The sequence below is a fragment of the Erithacus rubecula genome (genome assembly GCF_903797595.1).
Source record: "Erithacus rubecula genome assembly, chromosome: 13".
Classification (NCBI taxonomy): Eukaryota; Metazoa; Chordata; class Aves; order Passeriformes; family Muscicapidae; genus Erithacus; species Erithacus rubecula.
Genome location: NC_136665.1, coordinates 9,155,986 through 9,173,486, shown reverse-complemented (window position 1 = coordinate 9,173,486; position 17,501 = coordinate 9,155,986). Strand labels below are relative to the sequence as shown.

Below are 17,501 nucleotides of genomic sequence, written 5' to 3'. Positions count from 1 at the left end.
TATCCCAGCCAGGACAGCTCATCTCCTGCGCCCCAGGCGAGCCATCAGCTCAGCATTGGCAGCTGCCCTGGCCTGCAGTTCCTTCTCTCTGGCCAGGTCCAGCAGGATTTTCAGTAAGTGAGTGTCGACGTCGAGTGACAGGGACACCTTCCTGCCCTTTTTCCTGGGAGCAGCTGTCTTGGTGGCTGGGCTCATCAGCCAGGGCAGTGCTTGTCTTTCTGATCCCTCTAGCAGTGGCAGGCTGGCTTTGTCCAGATGAGACCCTGTCCCAGAGCCATCGCCACCCCTCCTCATTTTGGAGACACCTGGCAGCATCTTGTTAGTTTCCTGCCCCGTCAGCTTCCCTCCATCCATGGCTCGGGGGGCGGGCGGGAGCTGCTCACGGCTCGGTGCCCTCCAGGCTCTCGTTGGTGCCCCGAGCACCACCAGGAAGGAGAGCAGCATCCTGCCTCGCAGCGTGGCCAGGAGTGCCTGCAGGGAGCACGTGGTGACATTGAGCATCACCCCAATCACTGTCATGGCCCCCCAGCAGGGCACATCCCCACCAGGGTGTCCCCCACAGAACCCCTCCACTCCCTGCACCAGTGGGGCTTCACCCTCCTTTCAGGAACCCTTCATTATTCCACTCTGATGTAACCCTCTTGAACAGGGTGGGGAGTTTCAGGGACGCTGAAGGGGATGTGGGAAGCAAAGCACCTGGATGTCCTTGTCCTTTCACACAGTCCCTGGCCAGATGCTAGCTGTGCCCTCAGTTTCACACCCTTCAGCCCTTTGTCACCCAGGGAAGGAGATGATCCTGCTCAGAAGGGTGGCTGCTATGGTACTGTGGCTGCTCCCCAACCCATTCCTGCCCTTTGGCCAGGGAAATGCCCGGGCTTTCAGGGCTGGGCAGGCTGTGGGGTTCTTCCTCCTACACCTTCCCTGGCAGCTGTCATTCCCCACTGTGTTTCTGGGCTCTTTGGGGCAAAGGCCACCCACCAAGAAAGGACACGAGCCACCTGGAGTAAAATACACAGCATACTGATCACAGTGGGGTGACAAGGGCTGGGGGCTGGCCACATGTCCTGAGTTGTATCAAGCCTCAGCAACTTTCTCCATCCCATCCCTCACCCTGGTCACAGGGAGGGCCCCAGGGATTACAGGATGCTGTGCTGCAGGATAGGGGTATTGGTTCTGGGATGTGGGGTGGGGGTCAGAGCAGGTGCAGGGACTCTGCTGCACAAATCCTGCTATAAAACTGCCTCTCCCCAAAATCAGTCACCCAGCAATGTGGGGTGAAATGCTTTGGAAAATACCAGAGTAGGCAGCCAGAGACAGTTAACTCACTGCAAAGAGAGGAATTAAAAGCATCTAATCCCTTGTAAACTATTTCCCAGCTAAAAGCCCCTGAAAAGCACCACAGAGGGCACAGCCTCACCATTTGCAGCAGGTCCTCGTCTCCTCGATGTTCAGGCAGTGCTCCCAGGTTGCAGGGACCACAAGCTGGGATTTTTCTTCTCCCTGCCAAGCCCTGGCTCTTATCTTGTCCCAGCTCCACCTCTGACCCGCAGAGGGGGTGACGGTGACGGGGGAATGTGGGGGGGTGGTGTGTGGAAATGTTTTTAATACATTTTGCCTAATAGCAGATGAAGTCATCCCGGGATGTGAGTGGGTGTGTGCCCCCTTGTAGCTCCACCAGCTGCATCTGGAGGGGATTCCAGGAACCTGGGACAGCTCAGTTGTAGCTGTTTCATGTTTGACTTGTAAAATGTTTTTTCTCCATCTAACTAGGCCTCTGTGCTCCTGTCAGGCTTAATAATCACTTAAGGGAGGGAGAGAACATGCATATTGCTGCCAGACAGGGATCATGGGCAGCCCTCTGGGCATTGTGCCTCACAAGACCCCTGGACAGCTCCTGGTACCAGTTTGGCACTGTGTCCTGACAGACTCCCTTGCCACATGGAGGACATGTCTAGAGACACGTCACCTCCCTGCTGTACCAAACCCAAGCACTTCTTTGGCCACTGGTTTGCAGGATACCAGTGGCTGGCAGCTTACCTTAATGCATTCCAGCTGGGACACCACTGGTTTTCAGACATCTGCACCAGTCCAGCCTGGCCCAGCTCCTCTGCCAGCTGCTCAGGTGGGTATCAGCCTGCAGGCATTGCTGTGGGGTGAGCCCCATATTCAAGGGTTCTGCTCCAAAGTTCCCCCTTAGAGATTGTGGGAACATCCCAAGGCTCTCAGGCTGGGGGCACCAGCCTCACCATGAGGTGAGTTGTGGGTGCTCAGCCCCATGGGCTGGCCAGGGGCAGCAGTCAGGGTGCCCAGGGGTCAGACCCTGGGGTTCTGCCTACCCCCGTGGTCTGAACCGATGGATGAGCCATCCTATGCCACTCTCCCCAGGATGGCAGGGAACAGAAATAATGCCAGCTCTGTTCCTCCTCCCAGGGACAGCCAGGAACTCACACCCAGTAGCCAAAATTAGCTGGCAGCACTGATTCACACAGTACATCATGCAGCACCACAGACCCACGTGCCGACACGTCAGGGCCTGGGCAGGGGGTCGTGGCCTGGCTTGCATCAGCTGGGCACGTGCTGGCCACAGGGATGGGGCACTGGAAAGGGTGAAAACCCCAGCCAGCACTGCCAGCAGTGGGCAGCTGGAAAGGGCAGCCCAGCTGGGGCGGGCAGGGGGCATGCATGAGTCAAGAGCTGTCCCCAGAATCCACAGGCATCTCCAGCAGCGTGCCAAGAAGTGTGACATCTCCCTGTGAGCACAGCTTTAATATACATCCCCCTGCATTGGTACACATATACATTTGTATATAGATATACACAGAGAACAGCAGTACGTGTGGGGGTCACACAGCCCACCTGGCAGCCCCTGGGGCTCTGGGACACTGAAGGGCATGTCCCTACTCAGCCCTGGGTGTGGGGGGAAGCAGGGGCTGCCACCCTGACAGCCAACATCACTTTCACAAAGCCTTTGAGAGTAAGCATGGACGAGCAGGAACCTCTTCTAACATAGCACCATCCTCAGGGTTTCCCTGACAGGCCTGGGAGTGCAGGTGAGATCCCCCAGACTGAAGAAGGGTGCTGCTGGCAGGTGTGTGAGCTGAAGGGTAGCACGTGGCAAGAGCCTCCAGTCTCCCCACAGGTCACTGCCAAACCATCACAGCCACAAAAGGGGAACTAGGCCCTAGTTGAGGTTAAGGTGAAATGTATTCAGATGGAGCTCATTGCAGGGAGGGGGTGAGGGATGTTGTGCAGGGAGGCACTGCCTGGCACAAGGATTTGGGCAGCTCTCCCAGCAGAGAGTGCAGAGAGGGAGTTTGAGAGGCAGGAAAGGGTACAAGGGTATTATGGGAGGGGAGGGAGCCCAACTCCCAAGTGCCAAGTCCCAGCTCTGCTTCCAGAGACAGGAAACACGGCTAAGAACCATTCTGTTGACAACAAATAATTTAAAAAATCAAACAGAACAGCCCAGTGGGAAAGGAGGTTCAGAGCCTTGGTGGGAGGCAGTTTCCCATTTGATATAAATTTCACCTTAATGACAATAAACAGGCAATAAAAAACCCATGAGCAGCATAAAGACAGGTTAGAAATAGCACCAGGTTCCTGCTGGGGCTGGTGGGTACATGGCCACTGCCACCACGATCAGCCCAGCCCCGGCCAGGGTGGCAGCTGGGCCCCATTTCCAGGCAGCCCTGCCTGCCAGGACACTGCCTGCACCTACGCCTTTGGCTGCCCTCCCTCCTGGCTGCCAGCACTGCCTCGGGAATCTGCAGAGAGAAGCACGGCGCTGTCAGAGCTGGGCTGGGGACCAGCACTGCCCCCCAGCTCTGCATGGCTGAGCCCACAGCACAAGCTGGAGATGCTGCTGGCCCTGCTGGTGTGCCAGGCCCTGCCTACCTGCCCCACAGTGCAGCTCACACTCCTCCCTGCTGTCGAAGCGGTTGAGGTTGCCCTGGCAGCCGCTGTAGACGAAGGGCCGGCACTCGGCCACTCTTTGGTTGTAGTACCAGCGCAGGGTGTAGCGCTGGCAGTCCCCCTCGTCCAGGGGCAGCCTGCAGGGCTCAGCTGTGGGCAAACACTGCTGCTGAGGGCAGGCAGGGGCTGGCAGCACACTGGCAGTGCAGGCTGCCAGACCCACCTGGCACATGGGGAAGGCTGAGCATGGGAAGGGTTTGGCCGGAGGAGATGTCTCTGTGCTCTGCCCAAGTGTTGGAATTGAGGGCAGGAGACACCACTCTGGGCAAGCTGTCTCCAGCTGAGACAGCTCCCAGCAAAGAGTTGGGAGGTAGGTGGTGTGGGGACATGATGGCCACAGCACCCCTTGAAAGGTTATAGAGGGACTCTCCATCCATGCTGCCACTGAGGCATCCCAGATCTCCTGGAGCCTTTGGGATCCATCCTGTGGCTCATGATCAGAGCACAGGAAAGCTGCCAGGGCAGCAGGTCTCACAAGCCCAGCACAGAACCCATCACTGCTGGTGACAGCTTCGGTGAGGGGGAGAGAGAACAAGGTCTGCATGGTGTGGGCAGCACAGTGACAGAGAAGGTGCAACCCTCCCAAGTATCAGTGAAAGGGCAGGAAATCCCAAATCCCCCCAGACAGGTGGCACAGGGACCCACTGCCCAGTTGGATGCAAAGACACCACCCCAGCAAAACCTGGGGCAGCTCCATGATTTCCCCCAGTAGTTTGGCTCTCAGTGCCAGGTGAGTGCAGGGAAGCTCACCATCCACTGTAGGCTGCTCCAAGCTGTCCATCTCCATGACCTCATCATAGTCCTCCTCCTCTCCATCCATGCTGTCATACCCCAGGTCGTCATTGTCGATCATGATCTGCCTGTCCTGCCCTGGGAGACAGCACTACACATGAGCAGTCCTCACTACACACATGGAGCACAGAAAAAGGGGGATAAGGACTAAAAGCACAGAGATGACACACCCTCATCCTCCTCAGCGTGTGACAACTTGAGCACAGGCACTATGTGAGCGCTGCCAGCAAGGAATGGCTGAGTGAAGGACCCTGTCAAGGGAACACAGGTATCAGGGAAGAGGTAAAGGAGTCTGGGCTGCTTTCCCCTTATTTCCCAGGGGAAAAGCACCCCTTTCAGGTGTGGAGTAGTCCAGCACTGCCCCAACCCTGTTGCAGCCTGACAGGGTACATGGACAGGGATGGTGGTCCTGGAGATACCCTCTCCTCTCTCTGCACCCCAGACCAGGGCTGCCATGGGGGCTTCTAGAGGAGAGACAGGCAGGGGAGGCCCAGAGAGACAGCACCCACGTGCAGCCCAGCAGGATAGGGACAGGGGAGGGCACAGGGAGGGACACATGCCCGTGCTGCTATATCTCACAGGTCCTCCAGACTCTCCATCACCTGTTTGGTCATGCTCTCTCTCCTGGCGGACGATTCTTCCTGCTCCCTGGGCAGAATGGAAGCTGCTCCTGGCCTGAGCCCCCCAGCCTCCTTGGAGAGAAAGCACTCACCTCGTCCCAGCCCACCCCTTTCTCCATCCCTCCAGTCCCATTCCTCCAGCAGTGCTGACCCCTGCAGGACCCCTGCCCCAGTTCTGACACCCAAGAATAGACAGGGTGCAGTTCCTGTGGTCCCTTCAGCTGGGCAGACCCTGGCAGCACCCAGACCCCATTGGATCCCTGGGGATCCCTGCTGCACCATCACTTCTGCCACACACCACCCCTTCTCCCTGTGCAGGGTCCTACACTGATGCTGACCCTGACTAGAGGGTCATGGAGGGTGCCAGCCACCTCCAGCTCCCCAAAACCAGTGGCACACCTGCATGCCAGGGCCCTTTTGGTGCCACACGTGTGGGGCGGGGGGATAGGAAGGAAGAGCTGCAACCTGAGTGCTCACGTGAGTCCTGGTGCCGTGGAAAGTGGCCACCACAGGCTGTGGAGAGACAGGGTGGGGGTCAGGGGCAGCAGGTGCAGACCCCCCAGCCCCAAGGGCAGCAGTGGGGGATGCTCACCACAGTGCTGGCTCATCTCCTGCCTGACGAAGCCACGGATCTCCTCCTCCTGCCGGGCACATGGAGGGGTGTGGGATGGAGCAATTAGAGAGGAGGAAAAAGACTTTTCCCAGGGTCTAGCAGAACCCAGAGGTGAGGGCAACCCCTACATCAGTGGCACTGGGATGCACCCAGCACCCCTTCCCAGTGACATGAGTGCCATGAGCCCATGCTGGCTCCCTTCTGCTCCTTACCGTCATGCCTGGCTCCCCCTTCTCCCCACGGAGCCCATGGGCACCAGGACTGCCCTGGGGACAGCAGAGAGGAGGTGGGAGGCTGGCCCTGGCTGGAGACCATCCAGGCAGGGCCAGGCACCCACCCTTACCTGCTCTCCTCTCTCACCAGGAATGCCGGGCACGCCGCGAGCACCCGGCACCGACTGTCCCGGGGGGCCCCTCTCCCCCTGCAAAGGACACCTGCTCAGCTCTGGCTGCTGGGTGCTGGAGTCTCTGCTCACCCCAGCACCATGGATGTGCTGCTTTCCCACGCCTGCACCCCAGGGATGCAAATGCAGGTGGGGATGGGGATGGGGATGGGGATGGGGATGGGGATGGGGACGGGGACAGGTCCAGCTCCACTCAAGGACAAGCAGGGTTCCAGACTCCTCCCCTCAGACTCCATCCCCTGGGCTGGGGGACACAAGGGAGGAACCCAAAGCCAGCAAGCTGGCAGGGCAGGACAGAGCTGGGACATTACTCCAGATGCCCCCCACCCCTCACCCACTAAGGGGCCAGGGCCCTCCCATCCTCGCAGCCCCAGAGGGGACCAGTCCCTGTGGTGAGGACATACCTTCTGGCCCTGCATGCCCTCAGGACCTCGTGGGCCAACGCTCCCCGAGGGCCCAGGGGGGCCAGGAGCACCGTCACTGCCCCGGGGACCAGGCACACCCATAACACCCGGGGCACCCTGGAGGAGAGCAGAGGGTGAGGCCAGGGGTGTCAGAGCCCCCGACTTCAGGGCAGATGCTATGGACATCCTCTGACCCCACAGTTGGGTTCTTCTCCCTGAAGAACCAGCACTGGTGCCTTCTTATAAAGAGCAGGGAATTGTCATTTGTTGTTTAGTGACATAATTTAGAGCAGCACTGAATGAATCTTTGGGGAGCATCAGGCTCTGATATGCTTCCAACCAAGGCTGTATCCTGGTACAAGCAATGTGGTGCAATGCAGCCCATCCCTTTCCAGCCTGCTCACCCGGTCTCCTTTCTCCCCCTGGTCTCCTTTGGCTCCCTGCTGCCCATCAAATCCCCGGTCACCCTGCAAAGAGGAAGGGACAGGCAGCAGGGGACACGCAGTGGGGGGTAGGCATTGAGAGGATGGAGTGCTAGCACAGCTGTTCCCAGCACTGCTCTAACCTACCTTGGGTCCCATGAGCCCTTCCTTTCCTGGAATGCCTGGTGGTCCTGACAGACCCAGATCTCCCTGTGGGATACAGAAAATGTCTGTCAGCCACCAGCTCTGTGCTCCTGTCCCACCCTGGTGTCAGTGGGGCGCTCACCGGCTCGCCTTTCCTCCCTGGCAGTCCTGAGCGCCCCGGGATCCCTGGCTCTCCCTACAGCAGGCAGGAGAGAGGCAGGGCAGTCAGTCCTTCACCCCTCAACGCTCACCTCAGAGCCACAGGCAGAGGAGGGGATCCCATGCCCTGTCACGGGGTCAAGGTCTGGCCTCAGCCATCTCCCTGCTCCCGCTGGCTGGTGGAGGGATCCAAAGGGCCACAGCCTCCAGGCAACATCCAGGCTCCTGCAGCACCCTACAGGCACACACTCACCTTCTCGCCCTTGTCCCCATTGAGGCCACAGGCACCTTTCATGCCCCGGTCACCCTGCAAGGATGGGAAGTCAGAGCCATGCCAAGCCAGTGCTAGTCCTGGCCAGGAGAGCACTAGCAGCCAGAGAAGCCAACCCACCTTGAGGCCACGCATGCCCAGGGGTCCCGTGTCCCCCTTCTCTCCCCGGGCCCCGGGGATGCCATCACGGCCAGGCTGACCCTGTGGGAGAGCACACAGCGTGACAAGGGTCTGCTCCTGCCCTGCAGGGGGGAGGCAGAGGCACAAAGACACAGCTCCTCACCGGCTCGCCAGGCTCTCCTGGTGCTCCAACCTCTCCCTGGGGAAGGCAAAGCCATCAGTCAGGGCAGCTGAGGGGCATGGTGCCACCAGCATCCCCCAGCAGAGGGGCTGCCCTGCTTCATACCTTCTGCCCGCTGGGGCCACGTGCCCCAGGGAAACCCATGGAGCCCTTCTCTCCTTGCTCACCCCTTGTGCCCTGCAAGCAGAAACCCAGATCAGCACAGGGCAGGAGGGAGAGCTCCAGCCACTGCATGGCCACAACACAGTCATGGTCACCTCTGAGGCCAGGTCTGGCAGCTCCCCTTGCACCATGTCCCTGGTACCCACTAGCACCAGCACATAGGGCACAGGGATGCTGCCATGTCCTGCTTCCTCTGCCCATTGCCCTGTCAACAGCCCTCCATGATCCCCACCCCAGCAGCTCCCAGCCCTGCACAAGTTCCAGCCCTGTACCTTCTCTCCGAGCATGCCTTGCTCCCCCTTGTCACCCTTGTCCCCTTCTGTGCCTTTCAGGCCACGCTCTCCCTGCGAAGGAGGAAACACAGGGAGGGGTCAGGGAATGAGGAGAAGCTCAGACACAGGAGGTGGGGTAGAAATATGGGGGTCTGTAGGGTGGCTGAAGGATAGGGGACAATATGCTCTGTAAGGGAGGGTCTCTCAGCAGGAAAAAGCTCCAGCTCTTCCCAGAGGGGCAGGAAGAATGGGGAGAGGGAGGGTAGAAACAGCTCTTACCGGCTCCCCCTTGCTGCCCCGTGCTCCAGGCGGCCCCTCCACCACCACGGTATCGCCCTGTACCCCCAAAGCAGACAGAAACGTGGTGTGAGAAGGGGGGCCAGGGCTGCTGCCTGCCTTCCCCTTGCCCCTGCCCCAAGGACTCACCTTGTCTCCTTTGGGTCCTGGGGCCCCAAGGTCTCCCTGTGAGGAAGGTGAGACGCTGCAAAGCTGCACAGCAGGGAGCAGGCAGCACCTCCCTGGGCACCCCAAAACCTGGAGTGCTTCATTCTCCCTGCAGCTCCTCAGCCCTCAGAGTCCCTTACCTTGTCCCCACGCTCCCCACGGTTCCCAGGCAAGCCCTGTGGGGGAGAAGAAAGGTGTGGGCAGGAAGGGGCTTGGATCAGGGTGCAGCTGAGGAAAGGGAGTACTTACTGCTGGCCCACGATCCCCTTCTGGCCCTGGGCGCCCATCTTCACCCTGCAAGAAGGAAGGGATGTGAGAAGGGATTTAGTGTGGGGGCACCCCAGCATCACCCTGCCCCAGGAACAGCTGCAGCTGTGGCTCAGAGACCTGTCAGGCCTGTCCCTGGCTGTGGGGACATGGGGACTGTGGCAGTACCTACCCGTGGCCCCGGGTCACCACGTTCACCTCTGGCCCCTGGCAGCCCGGCCCCTGGAGCACCCTGCCAGAGAAAGGCAAGAAGTCATCCCCATCCTCACTGCCCACAGCTCCCCCAACCCTGCCAGGTACCCCCCACGCCAGGGGATGTCCCACAGTCTGCACCACCTCTCTGGGTGCCTGGCACATCCTGTGCCACCATCCAGAGTGGGCTCAGCACCCTCAGGGGTGAGGTGGCTGCAGGGACACTCCACAAGAGAAGCAGCCTCCCACCTCTCAGGCTATAGGACTGCACCTGGTCCTACCTTGTCACCCTTCAGGCCAGGGGCCCCTTGAATACCCTAAAAGAAAGGAGAAGGGTGAGCAAGCCACAGAAGGAAAGCAATGCCAGACACCCTGCAAAACATAACTGAGAGTCCCACTGGACACTCCAGGAACACCCTGCCCCAGGGGCCAGGGAGGAGCCAGCTGGGTCTCTGTCAGCCTGTCTGACACAGAGGGGAAGCCAGGGCACAGCTTACATCCCCAGGCATGCTGTGGCACCATACTCACAGCCGGTCCTGGAGGCCCCACAGGTCCTGGTGGTCCAGCAGTGCCATCCCTGCCAGGAAAGCCGATCAAACCCTGGCAGGGAAAAAGCAGGGAATGGGCAGGGGCTGTGGCTGGGAAGCACTGGGGCTTGCAGGGACCTCACTGACACTGCACCAGGGTCTGGAGCCACCAGGACCAGTGATGCCACATTCTGGTTGTAGTCTTTACCCTCTCTCCTGGGGGCCCTGGAGGGCCAGGCTGTCCATTGTCCCCTCTCAGGCCTGGCTGTCCCGGCATCCCAGCAATGCCTGCTAAGCCTGGGGGTCCTGGTAATCCTGGCAAGCCAGTGTCACCCTGAAGTAGGGAAGTAAAAGATGAGCCCCACAAAAACAGCTACTCAGGAGCGTGCTTTTCCCTCAGCCAGCCAAGCTAGAGTATCACTGGGGCATTAGGGACATGATCAGAGCCAGGGTGACATGGGGACAGGGGTTACCTTCAAACCTGGAGGCCCGTCCTGTCCTGGTGGTCCCCGTGCACCAACACCCAGTGATCCCTGCAAGGTGGCAGAGAGCATGTGGCACATCACCTGGCTGGTGAGCCAGGGGTGACAGGGGTGACATGGCCATCATGCGACCCAGAGCATCCCCCAGGGTGGGGGATCCCCCTGGGGACAGGGGACACATACCTTCTCCCCTTTGGCTCCAGGGGATCCCTTGGCTCCCTGTGAAGACACCAAGCCCCCAGGAAGACCTGGGCAGTAGGTGGCCAGGGCACAGATCCTGCCAGCATCCACTGTCTTCAATATCCACCCACCACCCCCATATGCCTCCTACTCACATCTTCTCCAGGATCTCCCGGCTCTCCAAACCTTCCTGGCTCCCCCTGGCAGGGAAAAACAAGGAAAAAGATGTGTGGGATTATGAACTGGGGGAGCTGCTGAAGCTGGATCCCCACACTGTGGCCAAGCAGTCAGGGACCACACAACCCCCTCCCCACCTATTCCCAGGGCAGCGCTCACCTTCTCGCCCTTGGGGCCTGGCAAGCCTCGGTCACCCTTGGAGCCCTGTCAGGGACAGCAGGGTTAGGGGAGAGGGCAGCCACAGGGCTGGCCTGCCCCTCAGCAGGCTAGGGTGGTGGGAAAGGTGAATGGGGGGAGGTGAGGGTAGCAGCAGTGCCAGGGTTCATGGGGTGACTCACGGGCTCTCCCAGCAGCACACCCTCCAGCAGCGCCGGCTCACCCTGCAGGGCACACACAGGTGCTCAGATGTGCCCACTGTGGATGCCAGTGCCCAGCAGACCCTTGCCCACCCCAGTCCTCACACCCTGCTCCTTACCTTCTCTCCCTTGGCTCCAGGGGGCCCAGCGATGGCCTGGGGCAGAGGACAGAGTGGACAGGTGAGCAGGGCTGCACGGGATGCTCCCCCTCATCCTGGCCAGGAACACTGGACAGGGCAGCTCTGCACTCACCTGCCCTGGGGCTCCAGCATCCCCTGGCTCTCCCTTGGGACCAGCAGGTCCTGAAGGTCCTGGTAAGCCCTGGCACAAGTGGCACAGCCCTCAGCCTTAGCTGCAGACAACCAGGCTGAGCTGAGAGGGGTCCCCCTGGGATGGGGCAGGGTGAGCACACACGTACCATCTTCCCAGGCACTCCTGCCTCACCATCCTTCCCAGGCACACCATCCCTGCCTGGCATGCCTGGCTTCCCGCTCTCCCCCTGCAGGCAGTAAGAGTGGGGTGGGCTGTGGGGGCTCTACAGCCCCCAGGCAGCCCCAAGCACCCACAGTGATGGCAGCCACATGTTGGGAGCAACACACTCACCACTTGCCCTGGCAGCCCAGGGACACCCGGTGGGCCCTGCAAAGGAGACATGAGCAGAAATCAAGCAGCATTCCAGGCACCAGGAACAGCCAAGGGGAGGTTTTGGGGTGCTGCAAATACCTACCACTGGGCCAGGGGGGCCAAGGGGTCCTGGTAGGCCCATGTTGCCCTGGGGACCAGGCAAGCCCTGCAATGGAAAGAGCCACATCAGAGAGGAGATGGCACAGCCAGGACCTTGGCTGCCCCTGTGGGAAGGTGTGTTGGGGTGGGACAGGCTGATTTTGGGGAGGCTGGATGGTTTTGGACAGCCAGGTGGGTACTGGCAGGGAGGGTATGAGTACTCACACGGATGCTGGAGCCAGGTTCCCCTGGATCACCCTGTGAAGAACACACTGCATCAGCCCCACCACCCCAACCAACCAGCTACTTTGGTCACATACCTGCATCCAGGAGGGGGTCCAGCCCAAATGTCCCTCCCCCCAGCCCAATGAAAGTGAAATGTGAAATATGAAATGAAATGTGGTCCTCCCTCCAGTTCCCAAATCCCCATTTTCCCTCTGCCAGGCTGGACATGGCAATGCTGATGCAGATGCCAGTGCTGCTGCCTTACCTTGGCACCAGCTGGGCCCTGGGTGCCTGGTGGGCCAGTGCTGCCCTGGAGGGGACAAGGGGACATTATTGGGGTGGTGCTTGCTGGTGACACAGGACAGGGAGGGGGTAGCAGGACCAGTCAGTCCCAGCATTGCCACCCCACCTCCACTGCCTGCAGGAATGCCCACCCTGGCTGACACCGCCCTTGCATGACAGTCCCCTGCACGTGGTGCAAGGTGGCTCCTTACCGGAGGTCCTGGGGGTCCTGGGTCTCCCTGATTGCCCTGAAGGGAGGAAGAAATGGGATCACTGCAGAAGTGGGTTTTCCCTAGAGGGAGCAGAGGGTGTCCCGAGGGAGGGCAGACCCAGACAGTGCCAGCAGCCCTTGTAAGCACCAAGTAAGACAAGTCTGGACAGGTCCTGCTAAGATGCAGGGGGCCAAGGACCCAGCCCGGCAGCAGAGTGACCCCCATGGTTTCACCAAGCATTCACAGCGAGAAGCCCCCAGCTGTGTGCTGAGGTGGTGGGGCACAAGGACATGGGGGACACACAGACACCTACCGGGCGTCCCAGCACGCCAGGAAAGCCTGGCAAGCCCTGCAAAGAACCACATCAGGATCAGTGCACAATGGAAACCCACACCCTCCACACAGCCCTGCCCACTCCCCATTCCCAGTGTGTGGTACCCAGCCAGGGCACCTAGGAGAGGTAGCAATAGGGAGAAGCCCCTTAAAGCTCTGCAGGCCCTGCATGGGATGTGGGGGGAGAAAGAGGTGAATGAGGCACAAACGCCCCTGTTGGTGCTGGTGGCGGCTGGTGTGACAGCACAGGACCTCCCCCAGTCCCCATCGTGTCCCCACTCACCGGCTTCCCCTCAGGGCCTGCCAGCCCTCTCTCACCCGGGAGACCCTGGAGCAGAGGATGGAGAGAGGATGGGGTCAGTGCCAGGCAGGGATGGGGTCAGTGCCAGGCAGGGGAGCAGTGCAGCACTCACCGGGGTGCCGTCCCTGCCCTTCTCGCCGGGCTCCCCTCGGTCACCCCTCAGGCCACCCTCGCCCTGCAGTGGGGACAGGCAATGTCACAGGATGGGCAGGGACCTTCCCATGGCCTCCCAGGGCCTGCTGGCACCCATAGAGGGGTGTGCTCAGCAGTGCCCTCACCCAGGCTTTGCACCCTTTTGATATTGGATATTTATAACCTCAGACCTTATCTCCTTTGGGTCCCCGCTCGCCCTCAGCTCCTGGCTCACCCTGTGTTGGGAAGAAGAGCGATGCCATCAGCCCTTGCCGCCCCTCTGCCTCACCGCCCTCCTCAGCCCCAGCTCGGTGCCTTGGCTGTCCTTCTGCTTTCAGACCAGCCACACACCTTGGCTCCTTTGGGTCCGGTGGGGCCGCGCTCGCCTGGGAGGCCCATCAGGCTGCCCTCTACCACATCCACCTGTGGGCAGGGCACAGTCAAGGCCAGCAGCCAGGGCACCCCAGGAAGGGCCCCTCAGGGGCAAAGCCCTCCCCAGGCTGTGCCAAGGGACTGCATGTGGCCATGCATCCCCAGAGGGGCAGGCTGGCACCCTGATGATGGTCCCCAGCAGCAGCCATCACCTACCTTGGGCCCTGGGGGCCCTGGGGGCCCAGGCATGCCATCCCTTCCCTGAGAAGGGTAGAGAGATGGGTTGAGTGTCAAAGGGCAGAGCAGAGCCTTCCTGTTATGGCCACTCCTGGCCTCCACAAGGCATCTGCCTGCCCCACAGAGAGCCCTGCATCCCCTCAAGAGGGGCACAGCACAGCAGGGGATGGGGCACCCCGTCCCTGTCCCAGCTCACCTGCTCACCTCGGTCGCCCTTCTCGCCTCGGTCGCCCTGTGCAAACACCATGGTGGCTGTCATGGAGCTGTCCCCAAGCCCCTCACCAGGTCCCCCAGACCTCACCTGGCACCTGCACACACACTCACCTTCTCGCCGGACCTCCCGGACTCCCCCAGCTCCCCAGCCCGGCCCGGCACCCCAGGGATGCCCGGCTTGCCAGGCTCCCCTGGCTGCCCTGGCGGCCCTTCGGGACCCCGCTCGCCCACGGCTCGGCCCATGGGGCCCTGTGGGCCGGGGCTGCCTGGGTCCCCCTTGTCACCTTTGGGTCCTCGCTCGCCAGGGAAGCCTAAGGAGCCCTGCAAAACATAAGCTGTGTTGCCAGAGCCAACCCGAGGGCTGTGAGCCCTCCCCAAGCACTCCAGCATGAACTGCCAGCCAGCCCAGAAAGCAGGAGTGGGGCGGAGTGCTGGGGCTTGGCATCAAGCCTGGCTGCACTCACCTCTCGGCCCGGGGGCCCCCTCTCTCCTGGATCCCCTCGACTGCCCTTCTGGCCCCGCAGCCGCTCGAAGCCCGGCAGAAGCGAGTCTGAGCTCCCATCATAGGCACCCGTGAGCTCCTTCAGGGATGAAACCTGGCAGGGAGGAGACCCACCGCTCAGGGTATTAGTGGAACCCAGCACCCCACAGTCCTGCTAACCCATCCTAAAATGCTAGTATCTCCCACCACCTCCCATGCCCTCTTCCTGATGCCATGTGGCAGGAAAAAGCCCCAGCCTGACAATCAGGAAATACACACCTTGATGCCAAGTGCTTCTAGGCTACGTTCAATGTTCTGCAATAAAAAGACATTAAAAACAAAGTAGGTTCCCACCACAGAGGCTGTGGACGGTTCTCTATCCCCCAGGGCTGATGCAGCACAACAGCTCAGGGTAGGGACTCACCACTGCAGTCCCAGGGTCTCCACGTGCTCCAGGGTTGCCAGGTCGCCCCTAGGTTTACAGGAAAAGAGGGAATGAGAAGATGCACAGAGGTGCAGCAGGAGGGGTGAGCTGTGCTCACCCTTAGGAGGTTTCAGAGTTAACACTTTGGTGTTGCCTGGGCAGGGGCTGTGACTGGGGTGCTGGTAGCTTGTGAAGCTCAGTGCTGGGTACTCACCGGCTCCCCTCGCAGTCCAGGCTCCCCTGGATCCCCCTGAAACACAGCAAAAGGATCAAGGGGATCAGGCTGCCCAGCACCAAGTGCAGCACCAGGGCCCAGCCTGTCATTTTGGGGCTGGGGACTCCTACCAGGGACTTACTCCCTCAGGCATGTGGTGCCCCCAGACCTTTGCCATGGGGGACTGGGGGGCAGGAGCACACTTACCTTTGGTCCAGCCACCCCACGGAGGCCTGGGGAGCCCTAGAAGATATGGAGGTGACACAACAGCTCCCAGCCCCCATGGACCCAGGGCAGTGCCCATGGGTGAGGGTCCTGCTTGCCTCACAGCAGTCTGGACTCCAGGGTCTGCTGCTGAGTGGCACCCTGGGGTCGAGAAATACACACCTGGCCTGGGGGGCCAACCTGGCCTGGGACCCCGGGAAGGCCAGGGGGGCCGAGGGGGCCTGGCACACCTCTGTCCCCCTGCTCGCCCTTGGCACCACTGCGGCCCTGCCGAGAGAGCAGTGTCACCCCCAGGGCTGGGACCAGGGCTGTGCCCAATGGGGGTTTGTACCCAGCAGCCCCCCGCACACGCTCCTCTCTGGGGAGCACTCACCTCTCTCCCAGGTAGTCCTGTATCACCTTTGTCTCCCTAACCAGAAGAAAAAGGAGTTGGAGGGATGCTGCCCCATCCACATGCCCCAAAATAGTGCTCCTGGTCCGGGGAGGATGGAGCCATGGGGCTTGTGGGGATCACATGGGGACCAGGCAGGGACTGTGCAGGGACCATACAGGGACCACCCATGGATCATCTTACCTTTCTCCCATCCTCTCCTGGTGTCCCATCTTCTCCCTGGGAACAAAGGCTGCCTGTCAGGGCCCCACTCAACCATCTCAACACGGGTACAAACCGGAGGCTGGCTCAGAGCATGGGGCTTCTTTGCCACATCCTCCCCTTGCCTTATGTTGTACTGGGATCACCATCCCTCAGCATCCTGGGAGAGCCCCAAAGTCAAGCCCTGTTTCTTCTACTCACATTCTTGCCATTTAGGCCAGGTTTGCCATCCTCACCGGGTTTGCCCTGGGAGAATAAAAAAAGGCAGTGAGGGAGCTCCCCAGGCTCTCCACCAGCCAGGGGTGCCTGGGCCCCACTGGAGCCTCAAGGTGCAGGGAAGGGGGAGCTGGGCACAGGGCAAGCCCCGTGGATGGATCCAGCTGGGATCCACAGAGGGCATGGGGCAGGATGTGTCCCTGGGGTGCAGGGTGGCTGGTACTCACAGGCACACCAGGTGGTCCCAGGGGTCCCACAGGACCAGGAGGGCCCTGCTCCCCACGCAGCCCTGGCAGCCCCTGCAGGGAAAGGAGATGGTGAAGCACAAGGCAGCAGGGCCCCCATCTGCCACAGCCAGCCCTGGGAACAGGGAGTGACTGGCAGTGGTACTCTGCTGGGGACAGGGGAGGGTCCTGCTGCACTGCTCTGGACCAAGAAGCATGGGACAGAGCACTGGTTCCTTACAAGTCTGATGGTCCCAGCAGGAGCACAACCTAAACCCGCCCTCTCCAGAGGTACTTACATCCCGGCCAGGATCTCCCTGCTTTCCTGGGTCCCCCTGCAGACAAAGAGGAGGTGAGGACAGGGACATTCCCATCCTGCCAAAGGTCCCTGTCCAGAGCATCCCCAGAGCAGAGGGTGTCCAGAGGGACAGCTCCTCCCACACCATCATCCCTGTATCCCCCAGCTCCCACCCATGGCAGCCAGGCAAGACATTCCCCCACCCTGGAGCACACTCACCCGCAGCCCAGCAGGCCCTGGGGGCCCAGGTTTGCCCTCCAGCCCGTTGCGGCCATCCAGCCCCGGTGGGCCACGGTCCCCCTGCAGGAGAGCAGGACAGCTGGAGCTTTGGGGTGGGATGGGAGTGCTGTGGGGAAACCCTCAGCCCCCAGTCCTCTCACCTTCTCTCCTGGCAGGCCTCGGTCCCCAGGGTCACCCTATGGGGCCGGAAGAGAAGTGAGCATCATCTCCCATTAACAGGAGCTGCACAGGGCATGGGTCCCCCATTCAGACCCCCACGTAAAGGGGACACTTACCCGTGTGCCAGGGGGGCCACGGGGGCCCTCCACACCCTGAAAGAAAGAGACAGGCTCAGCAGTGGGGCACGGGGGAAAGGAGGGGATCCTACAGATCATCACCCATGCTGCTGTCCCAGTGC

At 61.0% G+C, this 17,501-nt stretch overlaps 1 protein-coding gene across 1 annotated transcript in view; it reads right to left on the bottom strand.

Annotated features, from left to right (window-relative positions):
• Window positions 1–2,686: 2,686 nt before the first annotated feature.
• Window positions 2,687–17,501, bottom strand: part of COL7A1 (collagen type VII alpha 1 chain) — a 29,294-nt gene continuing 14,479 nt past the window's right edge. The window contains exons 59-119 of the mRNA XM_079317197.1: window positions 17,380–17,415; window positions 17,245–17,280; window positions 17,084–17,164; window positions 16,866–16,901; window positions 16,570–16,641; window positions 16,328–16,372; window positions 16,109–16,144; window positions 15,908–15,943; window positions 15,697–15,801; window positions 15,517–15,552; window positions 15,310–15,345; window positions 15,096–15,143; window positions 14,951–14,986; window positions 14,655–14,786; window positions 14,302–14,511; window positions 14,174–14,209; window positions 13,957–14,001; window positions 13,720–13,791; window positions 13,560–13,604; window positions 13,349–13,411; window positions 13,219–13,263; window positions 12,916–12,951; window positions 12,603–12,638; window positions 12,374–12,418; window positions 12,109–12,141; window positions 11,888–11,950; window positions 11,764–11,799; window positions 11,579–11,659; window positions 11,413–11,481; window positions 11,280–11,315; window positions 11,143–11,184; window positions 10,964–11,008; window positions 10,783–10,827; window positions 10,631–10,666; window positions 10,439–10,498; window positions 10,174–10,299; window positions 9,967–10,038; window positions 9,720–9,755; window positions 9,419–9,478; window positions 9,229–9,273; window positions 9,120–9,155; window positions 8,962–8,997; window positions 8,815–8,871; window positions 8,536–8,607; window positions 8,207–8,278; window positions 8,084–8,119; window positions 7,921–8,001; window positions 7,783–7,836; window positions 7,513–7,566; window positions 7,374–7,436; window positions 7,209–7,271; window positions 6,805–6,921; window positions 6,341–6,418; window positions 6,210–6,263; window positions 5,977–6,025; window positions 5,850–5,897; window positions 5,184–5,456; window positions 4,935–5,015; window positions 4,723–4,842; window positions 3,895–4,062; window positions 2,687–3,764 (exon numbers count right to left, since the gene is read on the bottom strand). Coding sequence (XP_079173323.1) covers window positions 3,715–3,764; window positions 3,895–4,062; window positions 4,723–4,842; window positions 4,935–5,015; window positions 5,184–5,456; window positions 5,850–5,897; window positions 5,977–6,025; window positions 6,210–6,263; window positions 6,341–6,418; window positions 6,805–6,921; window positions 7,209–7,271; window positions 7,374–7,436; window positions 7,513–7,566; window positions 7,783–7,836; window positions 7,921–8,001; window positions 8,084–8,119; window positions 8,207–8,278; window positions 8,536–8,607; window positions 8,815–8,871; window positions 8,962–8,997; window positions 9,120–9,155; window positions 9,229–9,273; window positions 9,419–9,478; window positions 9,720–9,755; window positions 9,967–10,038; window positions 10,174–10,299; window positions 10,439–10,498; window positions 10,631–10,666; window positions 10,783–10,827; window positions 10,964–11,008; window positions 11,143–11,184; window positions 11,280–11,315; window positions 11,413–11,481; window positions 11,579–11,659; window positions 11,764–11,799; window positions 11,888–11,950; window positions 12,109–12,141; window positions 12,374–12,418; window positions 12,603–12,638; window positions 12,916–12,951; window positions 13,219–13,263; window positions 13,349–13,411; window positions 13,560–13,604; window positions 13,720–13,791; window positions 13,957–14,001; window positions 14,174–14,209; window positions 14,302–14,511; window positions 14,655–14,786; window positions 14,951–14,986; window positions 15,096–15,143; window positions 15,310–15,345; window positions 15,517–15,552; window positions 15,697–15,801; window positions 15,908–15,943; window positions 16,109–16,144; window positions 16,328–16,372; window positions 16,570–16,641; window positions 16,866–16,901; window positions 17,084–17,164; window positions 17,245–17,280; window positions 17,380–17,415 — 3,951 coding nt within the window. The 3' untranslated portion in view covers window positions 2,687–3,714. The remainder of the gene's footprint in view (window positions 3,765–3,894; window positions 4,063–4,722; window positions 4,843–4,934; window positions 5,016–5,183; window positions 5,457–5,849; window positions 5,898–5,976; window positions 6,026–6,209; window positions 6,264–6,340; window positions 6,419–6,804; window positions 6,922–7,208; window positions 7,272–7,373; window positions 7,437–7,512; window positions 7,567–7,782; window positions 7,837–7,920; window positions 8,002–8,083; window positions 8,120–8,206; window positions 8,279–8,535; window positions 8,608–8,814; window positions 8,872–8,961; window positions 8,998–9,119; window positions 9,156–9,228; window positions 9,274–9,418; window positions 9,479–9,719; window positions 9,756–9,966; window positions 10,039–10,173; window positions 10,300–10,438; window positions 10,499–10,630; window positions 10,667–10,782; window positions 10,828–10,963; window positions 11,009–11,142; window positions 11,185–11,279; window positions 11,316–11,412; window positions 11,482–11,578; window positions 11,660–11,763; window positions 11,800–11,887; window positions 11,951–12,108; window positions 12,142–12,373; window positions 12,419–12,602; window positions 12,639–12,915; window positions 12,952–13,218; window positions 13,264–13,348; window positions 13,412–13,559; window positions 13,605–13,719; window positions 13,792–13,956; window positions 14,002–14,173; window positions 14,210–14,301; window positions 14,512–14,654; window positions 14,787–14,950; window positions 14,987–15,095; window positions 15,144–15,309; window positions 15,346–15,516; window positions 15,553–15,696; window positions 15,802–15,907; window positions 15,944–16,108; window positions 16,145–16,327; window positions 16,373–16,569; window positions 16,642–16,865; window positions 16,902–17,083; window positions 17,165–17,244; window positions 17,281–17,379; window positions 17,416–17,501) is intronic.